Source organism: Colobus angolensis, unplaced genomic scaffold, assembly GCF_000951035.1.
Source record: "Colobus angolensis palliatus isolate OR3802 unplaced genomic scaffold, Cang.pa_1.0 Scaffold7, whole genome shotgun sequence".
NCBI lineage: Eukaryota > Metazoa > Chordata > Mammalia > Primates > Cercopithecidae > Colobus > Colobus angolensis.
In genome coordinates, this window is record NW_012120709.1 from 29447081 (window position 1) to 29464248 (window position 17168).

General features: G+C 39.4%; 1 protein-coding gene and 1 pseudogene across 1 annotated transcript in view; both read left to right on the forward strand.

Annotated features, from left to right (window-relative positions):
* The window catches only part of LOC105501151 (chromosome unknown open reading frame, human C11orf63), a 71386-nt gene extending 65153 nt beyond the window's left edge, over positions 1-6233 (forward strand). Inside the window, exons 7-9 of the mRNA XM_011926991.1 lie at positions 3001-3081; positions 3867-3995; positions 5758-6233. Coding sequence (XP_011782381.1) covers positions 3001-3081; positions 3867-3995; positions 5758-5955 — 408 coding nt within the window. The 3' untranslated portion in view covers positions 5956-6233. The remainder of the gene's footprint in view (positions 1-3000; positions 3082-3866; positions 3996-5757) is intronic.
* Positions 6234-6839: 606 nt separating this feature from the next.
* LOC105501227 lies at positions 6840-7406 on the forward strand (annotated as a pseudogene).
* The last annotated feature ends 9762 nt before the right edge of the window (positions 7407-17168 follow it).

Here is a 17168-nt window from a genome sequence, read left to right on the forward strand (position 1 = left end):
GGAGGTTGCAGTGAGCCGAGATCGCACCATTGTACTCTAGCCTGGATGACAGAGTGACACTCCATCTAAAAAAAAAAAAGAAAGAAAAAAAAAGAAATGAAATGGAAAAACTAAGAATTCACAGTGAATGGACAATTGTATAAAAGTATGAACAGACAGATATAATGGAGAGGCAGCAGCTCTCGTGGTTGTGCTGAGTGGTGACTTCTGTTTTCTTAAAGGAGATGTATGACTTTGAAATAGCCTTCAATGAACAATGCGTCTTCTGCATACTTTAATGTTACTAATTTTTTAATGATTTTAGTCCAAAGCCTTCCTTAAGAATCTTGTTTCACATTTTAGAATTAGAATTAGAGTACTGACCATAAATGTTTAACGTTCTAATGGGGCAAATTCTATTTACAGAACTTGGAATCCTTGCAGTGTAGAAGTGTTGCCCATATAGCGCGTCATTTTGGCCCTTTTAAATTATTAATGCAACATGAAAGTGCTGAGATGTTAGGAATATTGCCTTCAGTGGGCAAGTAACACAATTACCATTTACAGTGATTTCTGAAATATGAGTTCATTCTTCTTACATACAATTAATCCACAAGTAAGTGATTGCTAGCACTGGTGGTTCCACAGCTCAGAACATCAGAACCAGTATTGTTGTGATTCTCTTTTTTCCCTGGCTACAAAATTGCTGCTGCAGCTCCAGCTCCAGGAATCACATCCTTATTTGAGCCAAGAAAAAAGGAAGGGGAAGGGGCTACCACAGCCTTAAAGCTTTCCAAAATATACACTGTACCCAACAAACTTTTGCTTAGACTTCATGGGCAAGAGCTCAGTGCTGAGGAGTCAGTGCTGGAGAATGTTTGTCTTTTGAACATCGACAGTGGGAAGTGGCAGTGGAGAAGTGAATTGGGATGACTCTGGGTACTCAGTAGACCACCGTGAGCAGGACATGTTCTTGTAGTGGTTGATACAGTGTGTTTATACAAGTTCATTTTTAAGATCGGAGAGTTATATGCAATAATTATATCTAATATGAGAAAATGTCCTATATTAAGTCTCTGGACTATCTCTGCTAAGTTTTGTCTTAGAAAAGGGCGAGTTAGATGTATATCTTAGGACTTAATAATTAACAGGAGCGCAGCTGGTCGCGGTGGCTCAGACCTGTAATCCCAGCACTTTGGGAGGCCAAGGTGGCTGGATCACTTGAGGCCAGGAGTTTGAAACCAGCTTGGCCAACGTGGTGAAACCCCATCTCTACCAAAAGTACAAAAATTAGACAGTCTCATAACCTGGCCTCAAACTAAATAAATAGATAAAATTTTAAAAATGGAATAATTAACAGGAGATTTCAAAATTGATAAAAATCCTGTGCTTTGTCATTAACATATAGACAGGGACTAATATTCACAGTTAGGTGCACGACAGCTGCTTCTTCAATGTGGCGAATTTTTCTCCATTTTAAGCAGTAACTTACATGTGCCTTAAGAAACTACTGTCATCCAACCACCTCTTTTATATTGTCTTTCCCATCCTTCCCAAAAAGGAAGCCAAATTAATTAACAAACTGAAATTTCAAAAGGATGTGAGTTGCCTGTAAGGGGAAGTAGCGAGTCTAAACTTCAGGGGATTTTTTGTGTTTTTTTTTTTTTTTTTTTTTCTTGAAACAGAGTCTTGCTCTGTCAACCCAGGCTGGCATGCAGTGGTGCGATCTTGGCTCACTGCAACCTCCGCCTCCCGGGTTCAAGCGATTCTCCTGCCTCAGCCCCCCGAGTAGCTGGGATTACAGGTGCCTGCCACCACGCCTGCCTAATTTTTGTATTTTTAGTAGGGACAGGGTTTCACCCTGGCCAGGCTGGTTTCGAACTTCTAACCTCAGGTGATCTGCTCACTTCAGCCTCCCAAAGTGCTGGTATTACAGGCGTGAGTCACCGTGCCCAGCCTAAACTTCAGTTTTAATTTTGAAAGCAGTGGTTTGGGGAATAGCTTAATCTATCAGGGGACAGACAGGCAGTAGAATATTAGGGTTTTTTCCTGGCTATTATTGTGCTCAGGTGCCATGATCTAATCAGTCAGTTACTTCACTTTCTTGCTGTCCATCCTTTTAAATAGGCAATACTAACAAGAGTTATCATATTAAATTCTGTGTACCCGTCAACATATCTGAAATCACACTGACTGAACAAAATGAGTTTCTTAGTGAGTCTTGCCGAGACTCTCAAACGCTTACTTTTCTTTTGAATATTATAAATGGATTATAATTGTTTTTCCCTTAAAATTATCTTTTTCCCCCAATAATCAATAGCAAAACTTGAAAGGTTGGTCCTTCTTGTCTTCTGTAGTGTCTCTAACAGATAATGCTGTGACGTCACTGGACGGGGTATTCTCTTTTTGAAGCACTGTGTTTATCTGATGCATTTAGATGCTTTCTTCCAGGGAAGTTATTTGGCTCAGCAAACTGTCTAAGACTGGACAAAATGGTAATAGGAGCAGTGGCAAAGTAATAACATATATGTTGTGTTAAAAACGTTAATAGCAAGGGCCAGGTGAAGTGGCTCACATCTGTAATCCCAGCGACTCAAGAGGCTGAGGTGGGAGGATCACTTAAGCTCAGGAGTTCAAGCCCAGGAGTTCAAGACCAGCCTGGGCAACATAGCAAAATCAGGTATCTCCCAAAAAATTAAAATAAAAAACATTCATAAGAAAACAGGACATCACTAGCTTGAAAACTTTTATTTGTAATTTCAGAATTTCAAGTTTCTTTATTGCAAAAGTGGAAAAGTGAAAACACGTTAGCTAACCAGCTACAAATTACCAAAGAGACTATTACCAATAACTACCACTACAATGGAAGAATTGTCAGGAAATGCAGCCATTCTCTGACAGTGCACACGGGCTTTCATTATTTTCCTTCTTACTTTACGTGGCTATGACACCTTTCGGAGTGGTAGGAGTAGGGGACACATAAGTCCTTAAAAGAACCTGTTTCTGTGGTTGTATTTTTAGAACACCAAGCTGAAAGGTTATCAGAAAAGAGACGTGAAGCTTGGAGGCCTCGGACCTGACTTTGAGTCCATCAGAGACAAAGCAAGTGAGATGCACATACAGTGTTTCCAGACCTGACTCAGCCCATCTGTCTGTTAGGAAACTGTATGGAGACGCCCTCCAGAATTAAGCCCTAATTCAAATGTCTCACTCGGAATAGAGACCCTTCTGAAATAACATTGGTATAGAGACCCGGATACGCCTCTTGCCTTAAAATAAAAATATTTAGCCCATGTTGTTATATGTATCTGTCTTTCGGTTAGTTTTGAAGGCCTGCACGGCAAAGTGGGACCCGTGCACATGAAAATAAATGTGTATGTTACGTGGTCGTTGGTCTTTCCTGCTAGAGTTATCTTGATAATCGTGAACAGTGGCTACAGAAAAGACACTTAGAGGAAGAGTTTGCCAACCCCTGAAAAGTGCATCCACTTTATTCTCTTTCCTCTAGTGAAAGGAGATCTTCATTTAATGTGTTTTAACTGCAGTTGCACTCAAGGCATAAAAAGAGAGTATAGTTCAAAGTTGGAAGCAAAAATGAAAATAAATTGGGTAAATGCAACAAAGAAGGTTCTGAATGTGATTTAGCCCCTGTTAAGGGCATACTGGGCGTGCTATTGCAGTGATGTGCCTCCTCACAGAGAGACTATTTCAAGGAGAAGCAATTAACTTAATCATTTCACTGCTGCCACCTTACTCTAGGTGATCCCATTTCTCCTGTACAGCTGATAAGATATGCCCAGTATACCGAAACCAGGGCATCGCTTTAAGTAGAGAGCAGAGAGAAGCAGCAGCACCTGGATTCATCATAACTTTGTTTCTCTGAACAGATGCAGAAATTAATACACCGAAAGGAATATGCAAAACAAGTCAAGGAGTACAACATGAAGACACTATCCGTTCTATCAAAACCACAAACAGAAAAAGCTCAGAATAAATCTGCTATCCCTCGGCAGAAGGTAAGAAATTCTCAACAAGGCATTTATTTTTTCAATCAGAATTAAAAGGAAACTTTTATTACCGCTCTTTTTTTTATTATTATTATTAGAAACAGGGTCTTGCTGTCTTGCCCAGGATGGCATAAACTCCTGGGCTCAAGCTATCCTCCCAACTAAGCCCAAAGTGCTGGGATTACAGGCAGAGCCAACACACCCAACCTGTTTTCTTGTAACTTAAGAAAAACCTGCCCATGTTTTTTGGAACACAGGAGATATTTTAACTACTTCCATTTCTGTAGCTACCCATCATTCACAAATAGCAATGCAATAGTGACACACAGTCTCACACGCACACACATACACACACACACGATGCTGTAAAGTTAACCTTTATTTTTCTGGAAGTGATTGTCTCCATGTCTTTTCTTCCAAGAACAGTATTTTAAATTTGTCACACATAAAAATTAAATAATCATGTGATTTCTTAAATGAGCAAGCTTCATCATCAATTTTATTTTGTATCATTAAATTTTAAGGCAGTTGTTGTCTTCTTGTTGCTTATATGTCAAGGAAAAGACATATAATCATTGTTTCTCTCAACTTCATTCCCCTACACTTTCCGTAAGGATTGTAATATATAGGTTCCTCTACTGAAGAAAAATTATTTCATGGAATACAGAATGTTCTGCCTCTCAGATGGCATCAACCATCAGTTGTGATGTGAATGAAATATGTACACAGAGCTTTGCAGTACAAGTCTCTGCCTCAATTGATCTATCCAGTCCCTGTAAGGACACGGGACCCTTTGCACAAGGAACAAGAGATCCTTTGGTGCCTGCAGGAATTTGTACCTCATGTTCTCTTTCACAGACCATCATATTTTCTATTCATTGCCTTTCTTCCTCAGACCTTGAAGACCTCAGTCCACTTGATTGAGTTTCTACGGTGCTACTTTTTCTTTTTTCTCTAATCCCTTATTTTTTCATGAAGTGTTTCAAGGCAACAAACCTATAATTAGAAATATCTGTAACCTTCACCTACATGCACTGAGAAGTCTAGACTTTTCCTTTCTACATTTTAGAGGTTTTTTTTCCCTCTTGCAGGACTGAAAGCGTACAATCCATTTGTATTTCAGCTATCAACAATCTCTTACTAAAATGCAAAACTGTTATAAAGGCAGGTGTAGAAATCATATTTAGTGATCTCGTTTTTATTGTAATGCCTTTCAGAACTGACATCACTGAGAAAAAGACTGCGTTTTTCAGCATCTAGATTGCTATAGAAAGAAAAAAAATTCAACCTCAAATACTTTCTAGATCCTAGGAACAAGAATAGCTGGTATAATGACGGGAGCTCAAGTGTATGTAAACTACAGTGATGTCTTTGGTCTCAAGCTGTAACAAATCTTCTTTGGATAGAAAGGTCTATTAATATCTCCTTAGTAGAAGTTTGGTTTTACTAAGACTTCCAGAAACTAAGTAGACCAAACACATAAGAAGGAACACTTGAAGGAAACTCAGTTTTATGACAAAAGCATCCAAAGGACACAACTGTATGTATTATTCCTCAACTCCTTTTATTCCACAATATATTGTTTTGGGGCCAATATATTTTGTTTAAACTGTGTGTTATATTGCATTATTTGATCTCCATTTCCACCAATGTCTTAGTAAGTTATAGTGATAGTCTCCATTTATATTATAAACAAACATTTCCTAGATTTAATTTAAGGAATCCAGGCACACTTCGCATTTCAAATACAATTTCATCTTTATGCGTTTAGGCTTTGGAATACGCTAAGACCATCCCCAAACCCAGACCATCAAATCTGACTCATCAAGCATCAAAGGAACAAAAAAACCCAACCTATGCTGGGAAAGAAGAAAGTTTACCTGAAATCTCACTGCTGGAAATACTGCAGAACAGACACGAAAGGGAAAAACAGGCTGTGGCTGCTTTCAAAGTCCTTCACATCGTATAGACAACACTTGATAGGAAGGAGACCAAAAATGGTCCAGGAATGGACGCAGAGAAAAGAAACGCCAACCACCTTCTCTGCGTTGAGAGTGATGGCTTATTATTATCATCTATCTGCAGTCCATGCTTGCTTTCTGCAGGATTTAAAATATGAGGCCCAATTGGATTATGGTGCCATATTTTACTTTCTAGGAAGAAAATTTTTTAAATTATTTATTTTCAAATCAGTTAGAATTGGAGCTGAATAATAGCTAGAGAATAAAGCTTTTGGTTTTATACTGATCTTTTGATTTCTTAATCTCTACCGCATTCCTTAGCATAATGGAAACCTTAAAGTTACCCAGAAATAAATGTAGCTGTGTTTCTCTCTTACCTTCCTAGTAAGTAAAACAAGTATAAACACTTTAGTTTCTCCTAAAATGAACTCAGTCATCCGTAAATTTTGTGATAACATTTCAAAATGTTACTAAAATCTCCAAGTTTGGCAAAGGGCTTATATATATATAAAGTTGAGGCCGGGCACGGTGGCTCACGCCTGTAATCCCAACACTTTGAGAAGCTGAGGCAGGTGAATTGCTTGAGGCCAGGAGTTTGAGACCAGCCTGGGCAACATGGTGAAACCCCATCTCTACTAAAAATATGAAAATTAGCTAGGCGTAGTGGTGCATGTCTATAGTCCCAGGTACTCAGAAGGCTGAGGCACGAGAATCGCTTGAACCCAGGAGGCAGAGGTCACAGTGAGCCAAGATTGTGCCACTCCACTCCAGCCTGGGCAACAGAGCAAGACTCTGTCTCAACAACAGCAACAAAAGGTTCCTGCCCTGACACATCCTCTGGTCGGGGTCTCAGGGATGTTAAGACAGCTGGCTGCCTGTGTCTTCGCTGACCATGCTGTCCTGGGTGGCACTTTCTGCCACTGCCACAGTGGCCCCCTCTCTGTAGAATGCAGTTTTCCTAGGTCTAGGAGTATTGCAGGCAACAAGGACCTTTCACACAGGGCAGCGACTCCTTGCCCCTCTACCCCCTCTTCCTTCCTTTTCCTATAGAGGAAAAGTTCATTTTGGGCTGATCCCTGAGGAATTCTTCCAATTTCTTTATCCTAAAAGCAGTATAACAGGACACTATGTGCTCCAAAATGGGCTTATCTTGTATGCTTTATCCAAAGAAATACACATGATTACCACAGAGACCTTCTCTACTATATCAATAGTAGGGTTACTTTATGTAATTTAAAAATATGGTGCCTCTATTGGAGAATCTGCTTATAAACTCAATGAGCCAGACACTGCCCAAAATAGAAGAGGTGAAGCAGGCTTCCATCAAACAAATCCAGGATGCAAATGATTTGGAGAAGTCGCAACGCTCACTGGTTCAGAAGCTCCATTACCTTTTTGATGTGCAGAGGAATAACATTGCTATGGCTTTGGAGGCTACTTACTGGGAATGACTGCATAGAGTGTATAAGGAAGTAAAGAATCACCTGGACTATCATATATCTGTGCAGAACATGATGCGTTGAAAGGAACAAGAGCACATGATAAATTGGGTGGAGAAGCACGTGGTGCAGAGCATCTCTGCACAGCAGGAAAAGGAGACAATTGCCAAGTGCATTTGGGACCTAAAGCTGTTGGCAAAGAAGGTTCATGCACAGCCAGTTATGTAAATGTATCCCAATTGAGACAGCCAGAAACAGTTGCCTGACTAAACAGAAACTAGTCTATGTGGCAAAATCTTTCTGTATTGCCTTCTACTGAAGTAGATAGTTTCTATCTCCTAAAAATGAAACATTTATTCACTGTACTGAGAGAACTCAATCTGTGGGCCAGTCAGATGCTTCCCATCCTTCTTACTCGGCATTTGAGTTGTTCCATGATCACTTTATTTATTTATTTATTTATTTTGTTGTTGTTGTTGTTGTTGTTTTGAGATGGACTCCCGCTCTGTCGCCCAGGCTGGAGTGCAGTGGCACAATCTCAGCTCACTGCAAACTCCGCCTCCTGGATTCAAGCGGTTCTCCTGTCTCAGCCTCCCGAATAGCTGGGATTGCAGGCGTGCACTACCACGCCTGGCTAATTTTTATACTTTTGGTAGAGACAGTGTTTCGCCATGTTGATTAGGCTGGTCTCGAGCTCCTGATCTCAGGTGATCCACCCACCTTGGCCTTCCAAAGTGCTGGGATTACAGGCATTAGCTACTACACCTGGCCCTATGATCGCTTTTGAATAAGTGGTTTGCCTTTATTAAATCTTGGTGCTGACTAAAGATTACCAGGTTATAGTTTAAATTTGTAATTAATTCTACCATCTTGCAATAAAGTGACAATTGAATGAAACACAAATAAATAAAGAAATAAAGCTGAAAAAAATGAAGGTACATCTGGCTGTGCCTGCTCAGACAGAACAAATCCTAATGTTGTTCTAAGAGAGCATCAAGACATTAGTTAGAAACCCTCCAACAAGTCCAGAAACACCTGATACAGGCAGCTCTGAGAGACACACTTTATCAAAGCTCCTTACTCCAAGTACATAAATTTGCTGGCCATCTTACCATCACAAATATCTTAAAATATTGTCACATGTGTGTTTCACACACACACACAAATAGATAAGACAAAAGCATTCCATAGTTTACTACTGAATACAAATGTTAATAAATATTTTTCAGTTTTTTAATCTTTTTTAATATTGCAAGAATTTCCAGACTTAAAATAATTACTGGAGGGTTTGATATTGTTACTTTCTTCCTTATATTAGATGGACATTACATTTTTAGATAGGCATATCCAGAAGTGGATATTTTGAACATCAATTTGGGGCAAATCTGTTTATCAATACATGTAAGGACTAGCTTTGGGAATTTACTCCTATGTTGCATATATTTTACATGCACTGGAATGTAGCGTAAAACGTGCCCATACGAAACCTTCTCTTAAAACTGAAAGCAGTTAGAATTGAGAGTCTGCAAAGTAACAAGTATCTGAAGATAAACAGAAAACTGGTGAATCATGTTTCAGTGAGATTTGGAAAATGTAATGTATGAGGCGTTAGACTCAGGAAAATCACAGGCCAAAATGCTCCTAAAATGTATTTGTAAGAGAAGAGGCCCCTTCTGGGTGCAGGAAGACATTTCTAGAAATATGAGGTAGAATGAGTAACCTTCATTAATTGTTTCCGAAATGGCCTTAAATTCTAACTTAATCTGGAAGAGGAAAAGAATGCATATAGAGACATTCATATTTAAAGGGACAGGGTAAAAATTTTTAAATATTCCATTTGTATTAGAATATCTTAAAAGAATTTAGAGCTTGGAAAGAGTTTATCACATTCAACTGCTAGTTTTTCAGAAGAGGAAATGGAGGTGAAGAGAAAGGCTACATGACTCAGGAGTCCATCAGTCCTACTGAGAGTAATGGGAGGGTAGCCAGATCTGAATCTCCCATCCTTCAACACCAGGAATATACTGTTTATTTGTCTATGGAAGGAGGTTGTCCTTGTTTCTCTGTGTGGACAAGCAAACATATAGTTGCTATGAATTTCGATTTTGGACCTGAATTTCCACCAAGTTCAGTTTTTAGAAATAAGCATTACTATGTACCTAATACTTTTTTAGCATGTACAATCTGCCAACTCTTTACTACACTGATAAAATTAGAATACACATATAAAGCAACTCAAACTTAGAAAATGACCAATAAAAGAGACACTATTTATTTTCTTTTTTTTTCCAGAACATTTCAAAAACTTCCCGTACTGTTTTTCTGTTAGCTTAATCATTGTTAAATCCTTCACTTTCACACCTACTGTCAAGAACCCAAACTTAGCTGAAGCAGCTTAAGTGATTCAGTTCCCGTCAAACAACATTTCACAGGATTCTTACCTCCCAGGCAACTCTTTACTATCCAGTACAGAAGACTTGAGGACAAGAAAATTATTTATATAGTGCCATGTGGCATCTAAAATAACTTTGGCTAGGAAATAAAACATATTTGCTGAAAGTTTGGGGTTGAAATCAAAGAATGAATCAAAGTGGCCCTTCATCTGGCTCCACGTCATCTCACAATAGTGAAATATAGCAGAGTGTCACTGAACTATCATAATACTAAGGGGAGACATTTTGCAAAAACAGGGAATGACAAACACGTTTTTTGCTCCTGTTTTAAAGTAAATTGTACTAATGACAACAATAGTGATCTTTTATAGGCCCAAGTTGGATCAGTGATCAATTTTGTAGCATTTCTGTTTCAAAAATTCAAAAATAAAAAATAATCGAATTAGAAAACGAAAAACTTCAAACTTAAGTGATGTAATGATGGCGCCCCTGTATTTGACTAGATGTTATATACATGCCATTGAAAGACACAGTACCCAATCTGCCTAATGTCTATAAACTGGTGCAAATAAAGGACATTTAAACCATGTATTCTCTCTTATTAAAGCCTCCTTTTAATTGTGTTTTTCCATCTTGAGTTTCCGACAAGAGCATCCTCTTAAAGGGAGCTTTTTTTTTTACAAGTAGCTGAATTTAATGACAGCTGTCTTCCTGATATTGTTTTGTATAGTAAGGAGTCTCTTGGGAGTTATCCAGAAACCAAGTCAAGAAAAGACAATGTTGAGGAACAAAATAAAAGGTAAGCCTAGCAGAGGCACTGATGCCTAATGGTTCCAATTGGGGCCTTATTATTGGCTAATGAATCATTGTCAAAACATCACAGCAAGCGTGAACGTGCACAGTCTAGTCTATAGTGAGAAAATGACTCTTCATCCCAACAGTTATTAACTGGGAGTTGTTTGAAAACACGTCCGGTAATTATAACAACACTGGAGCTAATTGAGAACTTTGAGTTGATAGCAAATGGCCCACAATAGCAGACTAGATAACTCGGGGGATTCTTCTTTAATTACTTATTGAAAAATAGCAGAAAATGAATTGGATGTGGACGATAGTCTGCAGATAACAAGACAAGTTTTGCTAATTCTGTCCCAAGATGTGCTTCAAAATGTATCTGTTGCCATTATTTTAGAAGTGGCATTTGAAAATGTGAAGTTCCTAAGTAAAAATCAGGGTTGCTTTCCTAAATATGCCTTTTTTAAGATTACCTTTTCCTAGTCGGGCGCAGTGGCTCACTCCTGTAATCCCAGCACTTTGGGAAACTGAGGCGAGTGGATCACGAGGTCAGGAGATCGAGACCATTCTGGCTAACACAGTGAAACCTCGTCTCTACTAAAAGTACAAAAAAACTAGCCGGGTGTGGTGGCGGTGCCTGTAGTCCCAGCAACTTGGGAGGCTGAGGCAGGAGAATGGTGTGAACCCGGGAGGTGGAGCTTGCAGTGAGCGGAGATGGCGCCACTGCACTCCAGCCTGGGCGACAAAGCGAGACTCCGTCTCAAAAAAAAAAAAAAGATTACCTTTTCCTATTAGAGTAAGAATCCGACTTGAATAATATGCATTTCATTCTAACAGTCAAGTATTCGTAGGATGACTGTAGGAATTCTCCTCCCTAATGCTAATTGTGTTTCCACAATTTCTATTCCTAATGGGTAAAAACAAGGAGACACAAAGATACAGAAATGCTCCATTTGCCTCTTTAGTTGTTTTCCCAGTCAGGAAAGGATTTAAAACTGTAGCATGAAGTGAAATTTTTGAATGACTGTGGATTTTGTTTATCCATTGTGCTTGTTCTCCCTACGTCAGTGATGATAAGATATCGTCAAAATAATATTATTCCCATACTATAAAGGCAAAATAAAAGCAAGGACGTATGTTCTAATAAAAAGTTATATTTAGATGTTTATTCCACTTTTTGAAATATATTGAAGCAGGGTCCCCGAAGCTGAAAATCTGATGCTCAGCACTGTCCCCCCACCCTACTGCCTCCGGACTAAGTGCAGTGTTTTTTTCTACACACCCTGTAACTTCATTAAGCAAAACCACACATCTGTCTCACAAAGAGACAGAGGAAAGAAACATAAAATAACCCAATTTCCTAAGCAAACATCTGGCTAATGGAAAGCAAAAGGCTTCGGATGGAAGACTTCATTCATTCATTCATTCATTCATTCATTCATCAAACTCTCTAAATTACTCCCTCGTGTGAAACACTCCCACTTTTCATGTTTGGTTATTTCCTTTTGGCTCAGTAAAATAACTGGAAAGTTGACACTTTTCCAAAATATTAGACAACACATTGCAAGATACAATAAGATACAAAATGAATAATATTTTCAGCTCTTTCCACCTCTCAATATAGGGGCTCTGGAAAATATGAAGAAAGGAAAAAAGAATTTGGGGAACTGGATTTATCTCCCTTGCTGCCTCTCCATTGCCTTTTCATTTCCCCCTTGCAAACTGGGGTAATGTAAGTAATTAATTTTCAATAAGCTGAATAAATGGTCTTCCGCTATTAAATAGCTTGAACAGGTTGAGAGGTTTACAATGATGTGAGCATTCCAGGCAAATGTATTTAGTGGAGACTTGGAAATATCTGATAAGATTTCGTAAATACCCTTTGCTGAACTGGCAGCTTGTAGAGACCAGCACTGATCCTGGGGCTGCTAAACGGGCTTCTCAGGGCACCGTCTGTCACTAGGGTCTCAAGCTTTTGCAAGAGAGGTTTTAGTGCTAAATATCCCTATGGTTCAAATTTCATAGTAGGGGAAATAACTGCCCAAAATTTAAAACCCAGAAAATATGATCGGCCATTCTTTGGAAAGCTGTCTAAACAGAGGAAGGAAGCCAAGAACACACTGAATAAAACCAGTTCAGATCTCTATGTTTTACTCTTTCCTCTGTGGCAAAATCATCTCCCCAATTAATCTTACACTTTATTTTTTGACCATCCAGACAACTATCAAAATCATGATCATGAAGCCTGGTTGGCCCTGCCTCATCCCATATCTCCACCCTGTCACCTGGCAGTGACGCCTTTTCCCATTTCCCCTGCTTCCACACAATGGTGACACTTTGAAGCAGTGCTGATGAGGTTCCTAAATCTGTTGTTTCTGCTTAAAATTGATAATCTCCTATGATACAAACCTCAAGCATCTATTTTTAATGAAACCTTTAGATGAATATCAAAGAACTATTTAGCCATGCCTAATATTTTAATTAGATTATATTCTCAATTTAACCCATTAAACCTCCTTTGATGATCCCAATATTTAGTGTTTAGCCTCAGATGCATGAGGTAATGAATACTGAACCTTTTGATTTAATGAGAATTTCAGCTCTTCCAGCCTGCGCCTCTTTGTATACCTTTTATTTTGCTGGCTATAGAATTCAGTTAATTGAAGGAGTCTCTTACCATCACACATTAAGGAGTATAAATTAGCATCCCTATTCTGATTGGAAAATGCAAGCAGACAGTTTTGCTTTGATCTGAGGAGTGAGCTGCAGAAGCCAGCAGCCCTCTGAAAATGAGCTGATGGCCCTTGTTCCCAGGGCAAAATGCAGATGCATCCATGTGTCACAAAACACTTAATGTCTTAATTGATCACCTCCCAATTCTTCCTGTCCTGTGTGCGTCATTCTCTTTAGAGACTTGTATATGCGTGTGTCTGTATGTGTCTATTTGTGTATCTGTATCTTTGTCTTGCTTTCTCGGTTCATCCTTTCTGTTTCTCCCCTCTCCTCAGGCAGCTAGGGACCTAGGTTTTCAATTAATCTGAGACAAAGGAAAATGAAATAATATAAATTCCCTCACCTTGAAATTTATAAGACTATCTGGTAGAGCTATTCAGAACCTTCCACAGACAAAGATTCTTAAGAACTAACTCTAACTTCCAATTTTCTCAACCAGGCAGATCCAAGCCATTGGCACTGCATCACTTAATGTGAAGTAGGCAGGCTGTTCTGTGTTTTGGCAAGGAAATCAGCCTTCTAATCTGTTCCAGTGATAATGCAATTCTCCTGTACCTCAACAATTCAGTTACATAAAAGAAATGTTAAGATAAAAGATCAACGCCTCCATTACTCACTGTAAATGCCAAAATAAAATAACAGAAAATTCAAAATATGGTATACTAAACACACACACACACACTCTCATACACACACGCACATCTATTTCAGTCCCTTGACAAGTCCTACTAAAATAATAGTAAAGGTTTTTAAATTGCATAAATATGTAAAAACAAGGAGAACAGGAGGAGGAACAATAGTAACAACATTTTGAAAACTGGAAAGCGTATGAATGAGTTGTTTTAAAAACTTAGCAGAGCAAAAAACCACTAAATTCTTTTTACATTTTCATAGAATATCAGATTTCTCAAAAATACTAAATTCTAAGCTAGCAATAGGAAAGCCAAGAATCAACCTGACTTACACTCTAGAATACCCAAAATGCTCAGGCATTAATGGTGTCAGTTACCTCTCAAAGTAGGAATGAATGGAGATGTGGGGCCGGGGGAGCTAAGGAAGGGTGACTACATGAAAGTCAGTTTAAGAGCAGTTACACCTGTGAATCCTTTCCTCAGTTCCCACGCAGCCAAGCACAGCTCCTCCACTGACCCAGTAAAACACACTCTGCCCTAGTATCTTTGGAGTCAGGGGCAACTGTTCTAGTGACAAAAACCTCTGGTCTTCTTCCATTTGGCTCCCAGAACGTTGGGACTTGATCCTACAAGCAGGAATTTGGAAAGTTCTTCTCTGGAGAATCCGACCAACCTAAAAGAAAAGACTTAAAAATCCTGATTTCAGAGATTCGCCAACCAAAGGACCCAACTTTGTTATCCTACAGTTAAACCTCACAATCAACAAGCCCCACCCATGTACTCATAGTTTCCTATCAGCCTTCTAGCCTCTCACTTAAATATGAGCAGACAACCAAGAATTTCCAAACATCTGAGGATATGACACAGGACTATTTTTAAAAGGAGGTGGACAAGAAAATTAAAAGAGATCTTGGGAATTACAATTAGAGTCAAAAAATTACACACACAAAAATAAGGTTAGAAGACAACATTGTGGAATTTTTCCAAAAATCAGAGAAAAAAGGCAAAGAGATACAAAATAGGAGATAAGAGATTAGGAATTTTTTTTTTTTTTTTTTGAGACGGAGTCTCGCTCTGTCGCCCGGGCTGGAGTGCAGTGGCCGGATCTCAGCTCACTGCAAGCTCCGCCTCCTGGGTTCTCGCCATTCTCCGGCCTCAGCCTCCCGAGTAGCTGGGACTACAGGCGCCCGCCACCTCGCCCGGCTAATTTTTTTTATTTTTTAGTAGAGACGGGGTTTCACCGTGTTAGCCAGGATGGTCTCGATCTCCTGACCTTGTGATCCGCCCGTCTCGGCCTCCCAAAGTGCTGGGATTACAGGCTTGAGCCACCGCGCCCGGCCAGGAATTTAGAGAATAAACCCAGGGGGTAAAAATCCAAATAACAGGAGATATATAGAAATCATTAAAGAATTCAAGAGTACTTCCATAACTGAAAAAAAAAAAAAAAAGACATTTTCAGACTTAAAGAATTTATTGAATATCTGAAACAATGGATGAAAATAAACCTGAAGCAAGGCATATAATTGTAAAATTTCAGTATACTGGCTACAAAGAAAGTATCCTACAAGCTTCCAAAAAGGAAAATAAACGAATAAATAAAACAGGACACACATGAAAAATCAAGAATTGAAGTCATTTTAGACTTCACGATAGCAATTGGAAGCTAAAAGTCAGTGGAGTGATGAATTCAAAAGTATTCAAAAATGATTTCCAGCTTAGAATGCTATACTTAGCCACATTACTAATAAAGCATGAAATTAGGATAAAGAGATTTTTAGATAAGGATGATCTCCAAACATTTACCTCTCACATACCAATTGTCAAGAAACTACAGTAGACTATGCTCCACCAAAATGAGAGAGTAAACCAAGAAACAAAAAGATATGGGAAACAAGAGTAAAATACAGTGGGCCCCGAGCGGTGGCTCACGCCTGTAATCCCAGCACTTTGGGAGGCCGAGGTGGGCGGATCACGAGGTCAGGAGATGGAGACCATCCTGGCTAACACGGTGAAACCCCGTCTCTACTAAAAATACAAAAAAAAATCAGCCAGGCGTGGTGGCGGGCGCCTGTAGTCCCAGCTACGCGGGAGGCTGAGGCAGGAGAATGGCGTGAACCGGGGAGGCAGAGCTTGCAGTGAGCCGAGAGGGCGCCACTGCACTCCAGCCTGGGCGACAGAGCAAGACTCCATCTCAAAAAAAAAAAAAACAGTGAAATTAAAGGAACCCCCAAGATGATTGGGAAGGGAGAGCCATTTACATAGAATCCAGAATGGAGCAGATCAGAAAGCTCTGGGAGAGGTTTGTTCAGGAAAATGAAATGTTAGGAATTTGTGAATATCTTGAGAGTGTGATATAGACAAATGGCAAAGAATTTGGGAATAAATTAGTCATAAGTACATTAAAATTAAGAATAATAAAATAAGTATTAATTGCAAGGAAAACAAAATTCTCACAGAAAAGTCATTGATTTCCTGGCTTAGCTGAGAATTGTATGTACACATGGTAACAATGGTCTAGGCTGGGCGCGGTGCTTCACTCCCGTAATCCCAGCAATTTGGGAGGCGAAGGCGGGCGGATCACTTGAGGTTGGAAGTTGGAGATCAGCCTGGCAAACATGGTGAAACCCCGTCTCTACTAAAAATACAAAAATTACCCGGGTGTGGTGGTGCATGCCTGTAATCCCAGCTTCTCTGAAGGCTGAGGCAAGAGAATCACCTGAACCTGGAAGGCAGAGGTTGCAGTGAGTGAAGATCGTGCCACTGCACCGCAGCCTGCGTGACAGAGCAAGACTCTGTCTCAAAATAAATAAATAAATGATTTAAAAAATGGTCTAACCAAAATTATGCTAGAAGGACAGAAAGGGTGCACACATATGTGTTGGGAATAGGGGAGAAATAGAAATAGGGAATAGCAACAAAATGAAAGTTTCACTTTTTATAGTGTGAAGTACTAGATAATTTCCAAAATATAAATTTCAAACAAACAAACAAACAAAAACCAGCAATTCAGTGACAATTTAGAAACGTGGAGATAAATACCAAAATTATCAGCTAAAAATTGAAAGTGGTTGCCTCTATAGTGAAAAAAACAAGAAAGGGGGCACGGGACTGCTCTCTTTAAAAATAATCCTTGGGCCGGGCGCGGTAGCTCACGCCTGTAATCCCAGCACTTTGGGAGGCCGAGGCGGGCGGATCACAAGGTCAGGAGATCGAGACCATCCTGGCTAAC